Source organism: Lynx rufus, unplaced genomic scaffold (assembly GCF_022079265.1).
Source record: "Lynx rufus isolate CCGP_SWC_20201006 ecotype Redwood Valley unplaced genomic scaffold, mLynRuf1.p SCAF_2, whole genome shotgun sequence".
NCBI lineage: Eukaryota > Metazoa > Chordata > Mammalia > Carnivora > Felidae > Lynx > Lynx rufus.
The window spans coordinates 1,100,945-1,113,364 of record NW_025814834.1 but is presented as its reverse complement, the minus strand read 5'-3'; the positions used below and the strand labels follow the sequence as shown (position 1 = coordinate 1,113,364).

The window sequence follows — 12,420 nt, the reverse complement described above, 5'->3', positions numbered from 1 at the left end:
CCGGCCCCGGCCCCCGCTCCGACTCCCCGCCCGCAGGCCTCGGTGTCTGCTCACCCCATCTGAACCTGACCTGTGCGAGGCGGGGGGAGGCGCACTGCCGGGTGGAGAGACGGACAGGCGGATAGTAGACGGGGCACGGTGCCGGGAGCCGCAGGGCCACGGGGCTGACGTGGGACTTGGGCGCCGTCCTCTCAGCGATGTTGGGCTTAAAGGACGCGGACGGGTAGTAGAGGAGGAAGCACATGCTGAGCGGCGTGAGGCCCTCGTCCGTGCACTTGTTCACGTCGGCCCCGCTGTCCAGCAGAAGGCTGACAATGTCGTTGTGACAGTGAACCTGGAGGGAGAAGGCCAGCCTCACGGGGACGGCAGGCATCCCGGCAAGGCCCCTGCTGGAGGACGGTGGCCCCACTGAGGGGAGGCCACCCGGCACTGGGACTCACGGTGGCCGCAGCGAGCACAGTGTAGCCCTTGGCATCGGCCACGTCGGCGCTGGCGAGGTCATCCCTGAGGATCCTGTAGACCCAGTCGTAGTCCCCTTCCTCGGCCCGCAGTATCATCTCCTCGGAAAGCTGCTCCTTGGGCCCATGGTGCGCAAAGCCGCTCCGGTCCCCCTCCAAGATGGCACCCATGTTCCAGCTGGTATGGGCCTTCTTGTTCCTGGAGACACAGTGGGGACCCTGGGCATCCCTGGTTCATCAGTCTCTCTGTTTGTGCTGGGGAAGGGGTTCTCAAGGGAGGGACCCTGGGCGGGAAGGAGGCCAGGGATACACATGGGTCCGGCACTCAGCACCAAGCACTCACATCCACTTCTCACTCACTCTGCTATTTGAGTAGAGAGTATGCAAGTCCCATGGCCCATTCACCACCACGTACTTCAGCCTCCTGTGCACACATCACCTCCTTCATGGTCAAGAACCTATAGATTTATGGCAGCTTCTGTACCCAACACTTATCAACAATTACTGGCTCAGTTGATGTCTGAATGATGGATGGGTGGATGGGTGGATAGATGGAGGGATGGAGGGGTGGAGGGATGGAGGGATGGAGAGATGGATGGATGGATGGATGGATGGATGGGTGGACAGAGGTGTAGATGGCTGGATGGGTGGATGGGCAGGTGAGTGGATGGATGGGTGGATACAGGGATGGGTGGATGGGTGGAGGAGTGAAGGGGTGGAGGGGTGAAGGGGTGGAGGGATGGAGGGGTGAAGGGGTGGAGGGATGGAGGGGTGGAGGTATGGATGGATGGGTGGGGGTAGATGGATAGATGGGTGGGTAGGTGGATGGACGGATGGAGGGGTGGGTGGGTGGGTGGGCGGGTGGGCGGGTGGATGGAGGGGTGGTACATGGATGGGTGGGTATATGAATGCAAAAGTAACCACTTGTGCTTACAAAACCTGGATTCTAAAATACTTTAGTTATATCTGAGGACAAAGTTTAGTAAATGAAAATATTCTTAAAATTTTTAACTTAAAAAAATCAGTTTTCATCAGGTGGCTGCCTACTTTTCCGGGGCTGGACCGGGTTGGGGGTTTGGAGGCCGGGTTGGTCTCTGGGGACCAACGGAGCAGCTCCATGCCTTCCCAGACGTCGAGAAGCCAGAGGCTCGGCCAGCCTCCAGCCCGCCCCTACCCGGCTCTCCCGCCCTCGGCTCTCTGCTCGGCCCTGCTCCCATACATCTCTTCGTGTGCACCTCGTGTGCAGACGTGACCCACAGAGGCTGGAGCACGGGCTCCGGCCTGCACAAACACACGCGAGGTCTCAGAGCCAGGATTTGAACTCGGCTCCATCCACCCGGCTGGCCCTGTCCCACAGCTCCTCCCGAGGCTCTACACTCTTCTAGGGACCGCCCTCACCCCGTGCTCCCCAGCAACCTCCTGACCGCTCCCTCTCCCGAGAGCAGGTGAGCAGGATCTCAGGCCCCTGTGCAGACATCGATGCCACAGCACCCACCTGCACCTGCAGGCTCGCAACCCGGGGCGCGCGTCCCAGCTCACCGGCCCCGCACGGCTCTCCCTCCCCCTTCGTCGTTGCGCTGCCTCCAACAGGAGAAGCACCTCTACGTGAACCCAAGAAATAACCCTGCGAGTTACTCGGCCAGGTGCCAGGGGCCCCCCAGGAGCCCAGCCCCGGGCACAGGCCCGTCACGGGAGGGGAAGAAAGATGGGGCAAGTCACCTGTATTTGTAGGTTTGCGTCTGGATTTTGACCATCAGAGGGGTCTCGTTTTTTATAAGCCAGGGCTCTTCATCCCCAGCAAATGGAGGAATGTCATTAAGGAAGATTTGGGCGTCTAATTCTTTGCGGAAAGAGCAGGTCACGGGCAGGTGGCTGTTGTCGGTCGAGTAAACGTGCATTTCTGGAGGCAGAGTCAGGTCATCGTTCAGAAGAAACCGCTTATAGTCGTAGAAAAAGGGGTCCTGTCCCTCCGGCTGGTCCCAGTCCACCTTCTCCTCATCCGAGAGGCTGAGTCTAGCAGGAGAGTGAGTGAGGAAGCCCGAGTACTCGGGGTAGTTGTGGATGGAGAAGCTGCGGGGAACCTCCGTGCACAGCTTGATGAGGTGCTCCCGGACCCACAGCCCGACGTCCTGCCTGCCGTCCGGGTAGGTCTCCACGCCCGGCCCAAACCGTTGGTCCGCTCTGTACAGCCCCTGCGAAACCAAAGTCACCAGGGCAAGAGACGTCGTTCAGCAGGGCCCTAAGCTTTGCAACCGTTTTCTCAAAATCAAAGAAAAACAAAATTCCAGGAGAAACGTCTTCATTCAGTCAACAAATACTTACGGAGGCCGAGTATGCCCCCGGCATGGTGTCCCAGAGCAAATGTGTAAATATGGAATGCACTGGGGGAGAAAGGTGCTTCGGACCCGGGGTGGTCAGCAGTGGGGACATCACCGGGGGTCTCAAGGCGGAAGCGTGTCAGGGATACCACGTGTGGGCTCATTTCAGGGAACCCCTTGTAGCGGTGACATTGTGGGCCCAGCCCAGCCACCCCGGGGCAGCGGAGATGCGGGGCCCTGGGTCAGAGAGACTCTGGCAGGTGTGACCTGAGGAGACAGGCGGAGGGAGGGGGGAAAGGGAGCTAACCCCCCCGCTTCCCATGAACCCAGCAGACTGCAGTGATTTCTGGGCCTCTCGAGGCCCTTCTGCTGGGTGGGGCGGTCTGTGCTGGGTGGGGGATGTGTGGCGAGGGCAGGGCCAAGAGGGCCTTGGATGAAAGGTAATGCTGGGCCCACAAAAAGGGATGGGAAGCTCGGAGAGGGGCCCGGCTTCCCAGGAGAGCTGGCTCTGAAGGGCTTCTGGAGGTCACTGGGAGCCACAGCGGGGCCCTCCGTGTCACTCCCTGGTGCCACGCCCTCGCCTGGGACCCTGGGACAGGGCCCCTATCTCAGAGCCCCGGGCTTGCAGACTTACTTGGGGTGTAAGTCTCTGAGCTACACAGTCCCCCACAAGAAGTTCACAGTCTAGAGCAGAGGAAAGAACATGAAAGGAACAGTAAGACACGCCAAGGAGGACTTCATCGTGCAAAGCAGCTGGGTGGGGACGGCAGAGGCACTTCCGGGAGAATCTGCCGAGTGGCAGCAGGGCACCGAGTGCCACCGCAGTCTGTGAAAGGGTCGGGGGCCGGGGGGAGGCGGTGCGCATTCATCCTGGCAGCGCCGGAGCGTCACCGAGGCGGCGGAAGCCACAGGATGGATGGGCCGAGAAGGAAGACTGCGGACGGGGCAAGAAAAGGGGGTGCAGGGAAGCAGGCGGTCGGAAAGGCAGCTGCTGGGGGTGTGTGCGGAGACCAAAGGCGTTCATGCCCCAAGAGCTGACCCAAGAGCTCCATTTCTAGGATTCTATCATAAGGACATAATCTCCTTAACATCGTAAGGAAACAATCCTAACGTGATCAAAGCTATAGTCACACATACGTTCACAACAGTACGTCTAGCAGCAAGCTCTTAATAACGCTAACGGTTACGTTACTAGTAAAATATAATGGCAGTAATGTCGACGGTTAAAGAAAGGAGAATGTGTCTCCAGGACGCTACACACCACAGGCTTAAAAAATTGCCTTTGATAATCATTTACTTTGTGACCAAACAATCCCCCTCTAGGAACGTATCCCAAAGATCACCGACAAAAGCCTGGAACCATTAACCGGCGAGACCGTCACCACGGCGCCCCTCGGCACCACAAAGGCCGGAGGAAAGTGCGCGTGTGGTTGACCCTTCCCGAGCAGCGAGGAGGGGGTCTGGGCTGGGCTGTCGGGAGGAAGGGCAACCACAGGCGGCCCAGGGAAGGGTGCAGGGTGCACGTCCCACTGCCTACGGGGGGAGGAACGTGTGCGCACGTGTGCTCCTGATGTGTAAATGCAAAGAGGAAGCTGTACAAACAATCCCCGGTGACGAGAGAGGACTCCGGATAGAAACTGTGGAAGCTGGACTCCTGTGGGGGGACCCTGTTTGCTGGATTTGCCTTCAGAAAAATATCCGTTTTTTACTGAATTACCAAAGTAAATTAAAGCAAGATGGTAAAAATCAAATCCTAAACAATGAAAGCAACACAAGTGAACCTAGCTCTACCTCCAGGCAGCACGGACGGACAGTAGCTCACGTGATTGGATTCCACCTTCCCGGTGGAATGGGTCCCAGGGACAAAAGGCAGGAAAGGAGCCCTGAGTTGTTTCAGGAGCCACGGCGCTGGAGCTAATGCTACGCCGTCCTTCTGAAACCGTCATACATATTTCACGGGGGGAAATAAATCGGAAATTTGCTAACGTTAGAAACAAAGATTTTGAAGACTAATTGGAAAGACGTGCAAATACGACACCATGGCTGTTGAGTAAAAAGCCCCGTACTCCCAAACTGGAGCTGGAAACTTCCGTATGAACTGACGGTGTCTTTTCTCATTTAGAGAGAAAAAAAAAAAATCTAGATCTGCTACTGAAAAAGCCTACCAATGAAAACCAGCCAACACGATAGTAATAAGCACCCAAACGGTGGTTTCTCCACACCGCGCCCCATCTAGGAACCAGGCCAGATCAACAGTCAATCCTGGGACCAGGGCAGGAAGTGTATGGATGAGCTGGGGTCTCCTTGCCCCAACAAAAGGCAAGAAAACCACCGACACCTGGTGGAGCTATGTCTACGGCAAGAACCAAACTAAAGCAAAAACCAAACTCCCCCGACCAGAGAGTGACAATTTGGGCATCCAAAAGCGTAACAACCACAATGTACTGAGATACACCAAATAGACTAAAATCCGTGAGTTTCTACAGATCCGAGAAACAAACAAACAAAAAAAACCCGAGTAAGCTCCACCGATCGCCATTGAAGAGTGTTAGGTAATCATCCACTTATTACCCTGACGAGGGGCAAAAAAGGAAAAGATCAAGTGTCATTTTGCCTTCCCCATAAAACTACCTCAAAGTAACCAAACGGTTGATGAAGGCTGTTGTAGACAAAAGAACTCTAGTTAATAAATGAAGGAGGGATCGTAGGTTTAGAGCGTCACCAACTTGCGCCCTCTAATGAAATGACGGTCCAGCGATATTGTCCAAAATCGGTCCAGCGATATTGTCCAAAATCACAACAAGTAAGGTGAGGAGGCCGTCGGAACCGACGGAAAAGGACTGCAGACACCGGCACCCACGGATCAGTCCCGACATCACGTGAAGAAAGGCGGCCAGACACGGGTCTCCGAGTGTGGTTTTTAACAAAGGTACGAAAGCAGCAGTAGAGAAATGACAGTCTTCTCGACCGATGGCACCGGATCAGCCGGCCGCCTACAGGTGGAGGCGGGGGAGGGGAGGAGGCCCAGCCAGCCGTTGCTTCACGTGCAGTGCAAACATTAACTCAGAACGGATCCCAGACCTAAATGTCAGAGCCAAAACCATGACATGCAGAAGAGAACACAGACGAAAATCTGAGGAAACTTGGATTAAGCTAAAATTGCGTAACTAGGACATAAAAAAGCAAGAACCAGGGAAAGAAAAATCTATAAGCCTACGAGTGGCTAAAATTAATTTTTTTAGTGTTTATTTATTCTTGAGAGACAGAGATATAGCATGAGCAGAGGGGCAGAAAGAGAGGGAGACAGAATCCAAACCAGGCTTCAGACTGAGCTGTCAGCACAGCCCCGATGTGGGGCTCGAACCCACAAACCAAGAGATCGTGACCTGAGCTGAAGTCAGATGCTTACCTGACTGAGCTGCCCAGGCGCCCCACGAGTGGCTGAAATGAAAATAATAGACAACGCCAAGTGCTGACAAAGGTGTGGAGCAACTACTACCTTTGTATTTGGTGGCTGAAATGGAAAACGGCACAACCACTTTGGAAAACCCTTTGGAGGTTTCTTACGAAACTTGCCATACATGTCACCTACGGCCAGCGATCCCACTCGCAGTATTTACCCAAATGAAAAGACAGACGTGTGTGCACATGAAGACTTGTAATCAAACGTTTTTAGCAGTTTTACTCAAAATAACCAAAAACTTGAAAGAACTCAAACATGTAGCTATTGGTGAATCAGTAAAACACGTGTCTCGAATCCACACAACGGAATACTAGCTCACCGCAAAAGAAACAAATTGCTGCCATATGCAAATACGTACGAATCTCAAAAGAATCACGCCCTAAGCCAGAGAAATCGAACACGCAGTAACACCCATTCCACTGATCTGAAACAACGGAAAAGGGGACGTTGTGATGAAAAGCAGAGCAGCGTCACCGAGAGCTGAGGGGGCGGGGCTGGAGATGGAGTCCAGTATATATTAGGGGCTCGGACGGGGTACAATGCTTGCACACGAACACGCACACAAAACACCATATATAAATGTTTACAGCAGCTTGATTCATAATCAACAAAAGCTGGAAAGGAGCGTCTGTCAGCTGGGAATGGAGAACGGCGCCGTGCACTTGGAACAGTGCTCAGCGCTAAGGAAGGAGCTGCGGACTCACCACAAGGCAGATGAATCTTCAATACGATCGCTAAGTGAAAGGCACCAGCCTCAAAAGTCTACCTACTGTATTTCACTAGCCTGGTATTCTTGCAAAGGCAAATCATCTGCAAAGCAACTGGCCAGGGCTGGGGTGGGAGGAGAGACCGGTCCCAAAGGGGCACCGGCAGGAGCGGAGAAGGAGCCGTCCTGTACATTGATGGCAGTAGTAGTCACACAACTCCACGCTCGTGAAAACCTTCACAACTGCACACTCAAGGGGGTGGACTGTACCCTAAGTTACGCCGTCCGGAAATAAAAGGAGGAAAGGCAACTGTTTCTGCAAAACCAGGAATGTCCTCCACAAATAAAGGCAAGCTTCAAGGGGCGCCCGGGTGGCTCAGTCAGTTGAGCGGCCGACTTCGGCTCAGGTCCTGATCTCACAGCTCGTGAGTTCAAGCCCCACGTCCGGCTCTTTGCTGATAGCTCAGAGCCTGGAGCCTGCTTCAGATTCTGTGTCTCCCTCTCTCTCTGACCCTCCCTCGTTCATGCCCTGTCTCTCTCTGTCTCAAAAATAAATAAACATTAAAAAAAAAATTTTTTTTAAAAGACAAGCTTCAAGACAATCTATGTGGAATGATCCAGCTCATGTATAAAAAAGTAAATATTACGGTGCATTTGCAGCTTAATCTAAAGGATACACAACTCCCTGCTCTGGAAAATGGGATCATGAAGCATCCTGTCTTCTCATTCGTGTTCCTTTTCTTTTCATGAACCTTATTATCGGTACTGTTAACGATCTTTAAAAATAAGGAAGTCACCACTTGTTACACAAATTAACTTCCCCAGGACCTAAATATCTTTCTGTCCAGTGGCCTGAACACACAGAGCCCCGCCCTTCATCTGCATCAGGGGTGGCCCCGCCCCCTCACCCGCACCCAGGGTGACCCTCCCCCCTCCCCCCCAACTCCAGGGCGGCCTCACCTGTCACCCACATCTGGGGCAGCCTTGCCCCCTCACACCCCCACACCTCCCCCCACCAGGGGCGCCCCACCCCCTCACCCTCCTTCACACTCACACACCCCTTGGGGGGGGGCCGCCCCACCTCCTCACCCCCTGGCGGCCCCTCCCCCTCCCCTGGTGGCCCCGCCCCTCACACCCCCGTGGCCCTGCCCCCTCACCTGCACCTGGGGTAGTCCCGCCCCCTCACCCCCACAGGGCGGCCCCGCCCCCTCACCTGGAAGAGCCTGGTCTTCAGGTACATGGTGCCGTAGCCCTCTCGGTAGCTGAGGTAAAACGTGCCAGTGAAGCTGGAGCCGTCGGGCCACTGGTAGGTGCCCAGCCCGTGGCGGTGGTCCCGGTAAAACTGCCCGCGGTACGACTGTGAAGAGCGCTCAGTGACAGGCTGTGTCCGAGAAGCTGCTCCTGGCCACCCCCCACCCCGGCCTTCCAGGAAGCCCCCCAGGTGGAGGCAGCCGGCCAGGCTGGCAGTGAGGCGGACCGCAGGGGCACCTGGCCACGGGGCCCCTTCAAGTTCGGGGGCCGAACGAGTCTATGAGAGACGTCACCGATGTCACACAGAGCAGGTGCCAGGCGGTCAGGCCCCGGTTGCCCCCGTGTCGCCTGCCCCAGCTCCGGTAGGGGAATCTGGAGAGGTGCCAGAATGGCCACCACTGCGGAGCGACGCCTGGGTTTGGGCCGGAGCCCCGACCCGGGCTCAGCTCCACGCCTGCCTGGGTTTATAGGCAGCAGGCTGGCGGGGGCGGGGGGGGGGGCACCAGCCTCAGGCTCACCCCCGCGGCCCCACGTGTGACCCCAGGGGCAAGCTATGGGCCTGCGCGGGACCACTGGTGCGGCTACACTGAGCCACGGACGCCGGCCTCCACTCGTGGCCCAAGCCCCACAAATGCCGGTGGCGGGTCTGTGCCGGCCGGCCTCCCTGCTGGGGCCTCAGGAGGGTCAAACAATGTGACGCCCATTGCGAGCTCTTCCCATGCGAGCCAGCCGCAGGCCGGTCCTGCGATGCTCGGAGACGGCTCTGTAGGAACGGGACCCCAGGTGTGGCTGCTTTCGTGCCCTCCTCTGTCCTCTGGTAGCGGAGAGGACTCCCCGTGGGGCTGGTGGCTGACGGACCAGGCACCAGTGACCAGGTCTGTCCGACCAGACGACTCCCGACCCCCGGCCCCGGCCTCAATTTGGGTGTGGCCACAGGACCCATGCCCGGGGCCAGACCAGTGTCCCCAGGGCCCCTCCCCTCCCCCAGAAGTGTCAGGCGTAGCTCCCACAGGCTCGCCGGATGGCGGAAGGTTAGTCTGGGCGCCAACACAGAGACGGGGAGAGAGGGGGCCCGACAAGGTCATCAGAGTCCCCGGACCAGCCAGGCCTCGGGCTGCAGAGCCCCGCTGATGGGCTTTCCCATCGTAAGAGCCAACGAAGGCCCTTTCCAGCGCTGCCTGGGTTGAACGTGGGCTCCGCCAGCGCTTCTGAAGAGCCCACGCGGAGCAGAGGGGCACGAGGCCAGGGGCGGCCCGCTCCTGCCAACACCCGCACCACTTTGTGGGGGAAAGCAGAGTCCACCCGACTCGAAAACAACTGTCTGTGTACGAGCGTCGGTCCGTACGCGGGAGAGAGGCTCTCTGCCCCCCCCACCCCAGGAGAAAGCAGCACTGGGGGGAGGCCCTTCCACAGCCACCCCATCCGTCCCCACCCCGGCACTCACACCACGAGCTGCGTCTGACCGGCCAGGGCTGATGTGCTCCGGCCATTAACGCGTGTAGGGTCACCGCTGGTGGGTGGCACACCCTCTCGTCCCCCTGGCCTCTCCGGCCTGTGAGCTGTCTCGGCTGCACAAGCAGCTGCTCCGCCGACCCGGAGGTCCCGCCAGGCAGTAATGAGGCCGAGGCCCCGCCACCACACCCGTCCCCCGTGGTCTCCCTCACGGTGGAACCCGGGCTCCGCGGGACGGGCCGGCACGCCCAACCTCCCACAGCCACGAACGAGGGCACGGGACACCACGGCGTTGGGTAAAAGAAAGAAACTAGCCGAGGACTGGTTTCAGTGCCAGTCCCGGAGCCACGGGACTCAGCGCTTGAACCACCAGCGTCACGGTGGCTTGCACTCAACACAGGCTTCGGCCCCGGCCTCCCGGTCACCTGAGGTCCGGAGGCTCGTCTGAGCTTGAGGTGCGTCCTGGGAGAGGGATCGGCGGGGGTGGGGGGAAGGTTCGCCCCTGCCTGCAGCTGCGCCTGCCCCCCCTGCCCCTGCCGCTCCCAGGCTCCGGCCCGAGACCCCGGTTGTCAGGCCGCCCTGCTCTCCTCTGGCAAGCACGCCATCCTCCACGCAGTGACACACCCAGCCCCGGCTGCTCTTCTGAGCCTGGACCCCACTGGGCCTGGATCTGAACGAAAGTACCCTACGGGGCCGTCTCCCCAGCTTGCAGTAGAACCCACGCTCTGGAAATCTCCCCACCGGACAAGCAGGCAGCCGCGGCTACAGGCGTCGGCCGCGGTCGTGCCACAGGCCAGGCCGCTGTGCCCTCCCCCAGGCACCTGCGGAGCTCCCACAGGTCTCCGGGAGTCTCCACTGGGGTCCTGGACGCGGCCTACTGCGTGGGTCTGGAGCCTGCTCCCATCTCGTTGCTAAAAAGATCCTTCCCTTCTCTTTAACCCTAAATACGATGCAATTTCACCGACGTACATACAGCTCCATGCAGTAATTTGAAGTTTTTGAACAGTTGCCCAGAATGAGAATTTATCGTAAGTAACCCTTCCCAAGCCGCAGCCCGGGAACGCCCAGGCCAACTGCATGTGTGACCCTGGACATCTGTGAGAATGTTTCTCTCTGGAAGTATCTGGAAGGTTTCTCTCTGGAAGGTAGAAAAGACACGAGCCCAGCACCCTTCCTGCCGGAGACGGGCAAGTCTGCCTCACACCCCTCTTAGAAGAAAAGAGACAGCCAGGCCCTGGCGGGGGACAGCCGCGGAAGCCACCTACCTCGCCCGTGGGCCAAGAGAATTCACCGTATCCCAGCTTCATGTCCAGCCCGAAGTCCCCTTGGTACACACAGCCGTCCTGCCACTCCTGCACGCCTCGGACCAGCTGGATGTAGGCCTCCTTCAAGTCCTGCTCCCTGGGGGGACCCTCGGACTCCTCTTCCTCCTCCGGGGCCTCTAGGATGTCCCTAGGAAGGTGAAGTGGGGGGGGGGGGCGGCGAGGAAGATCAATGCTGGAACCGGCCTGAGGGGGGGGACCACGTGCAGAGAACACACACCATCTCGTCTCTTCCTCCAACAATCCCGAGGCAGACGCTCTTGCCACTCCCATTTTGCAGAGCGGGAAACTGAGGCACGGGCATGCAGTGACTGCCCAAGGTCACACAGGAAGTGTGCAACCCCGAGTCTCTAACACGGGTAAAGGGCTGCCGGTGCCCTGGAAGCTGATGGGTTCCAGCTCCAGCTGTTGGCGGGGCCGGCCTTGTGTCCACCAGCAGCCCAGAGCGCCGCGGCAGGGTCTTCCCCCCGGGGGCCGGCAGCCTGGCCCCCAGCTGGGCAGGAGGCAGACACCTGGCAGGCACGCATGGACCAGTGGGCGGTCTGAACAAGGAGAGGGAGCTTTGGTCCAAGAGCAGCAGCAGCTGCCTACTAAGAGAGACCGCAGGGATGGGCGGGTGCACAGCAAGGGGCAGAAAATGTTCACGAGGGCAAGCTGGCTTCTTTTCTGCTCTTGCTAAGAGTACAAATCCTGACCTAAAGGGGGACCTACCCCCAGCCCCCGTCACACACACGGCCCCCCTCTCTGCCTCCCTCTCAACTTAAGGGCTCTCTGGGGATGCTGTATCTCGATGTCTCTGGTCTACAGACCTGTGCCACTGTCGGGCTGATGGTCTAGCTGGGCTGCTGAGAGCATGGAAACCCCCGGACCTTGAGCCCCCTCCACCAGCCAGCCCTCAAATGCCAGCCCTGAGTCACAGAGGCTTCACAAAGCTTTGCCCAAAGAAGGGATACGGCTGCTGTGAACACAAAAATCTCCATTTGCCACTTTGTTATGCATTTGAAGAAAGAAGCCAGGAAAAACAGATACACACATGCAACAATGAAAAAATCTGAGGGCTGCGCTTTGGTTTGTTTCTTCTTTGGCTTACCTGTGCTTATGGGTTGAATTGTGTTTCCCCCCAGCCCCCAACACACACACGCGCGCGCGCACACACACACACACACACACACACTCCTACGTTAGAGCCTACATCCCAGGACTTTACCTGGGACTGCATTTACAGAGGTAACCAAGTTAAAGTGAGGTCATCAGTGGGGGCCTAGTCCAATGTGACTGTTGTACTATGACAAGGGAAAGAAGTTTGGACACAGAGGAACACACAGAGAGAAGATGATGTGTGGACACGGGGAGAAGACAGCCGTCTACAAGGCAAGGAGGGAGATCTGGAACAGATTCTCCCTCGCACCCTCAGAAGAAACCACCCTGCCCACACCTTGACCTTGGGCTC

At 57.8% G+C, this 12,420-nt stretch overlaps 1 protein-coding gene across 1 annotated transcript in view; it reads right to left on the bottom strand.

The window, feature by feature from the left end:
• Nucleotides 1–12,420, bottom strand: part of ANKMY1 (ankyrin repeat and MYND domain containing 1) — a 41,893-nt gene that overhangs the window by 27,857 nt on the left and 1,616 nt on the right. Inside the window, exons 2-6 of the mRNA XM_047085231.1 lie at nucleotides 10,914–11,100; nucleotides 8,159–8,302; nucleotides 2,178–2,650; nucleotides 441–657; nucleotides 71–334 (exon numbers count right to left, since the gene is read on the bottom strand). Coding sequence (XP_046941187.1) covers nucleotides 71–334; nucleotides 441–657; nucleotides 2,178–2,650; nucleotides 8,159–8,302; nucleotides 10,914–11,100 — 1,285 coding nt within the window. The remainder of the gene's footprint in view (nucleotides 1–70; nucleotides 335–440; nucleotides 658–2,177; nucleotides 2,651–8,158; nucleotides 8,303–10,913; nucleotides 11,101–12,420) is intronic.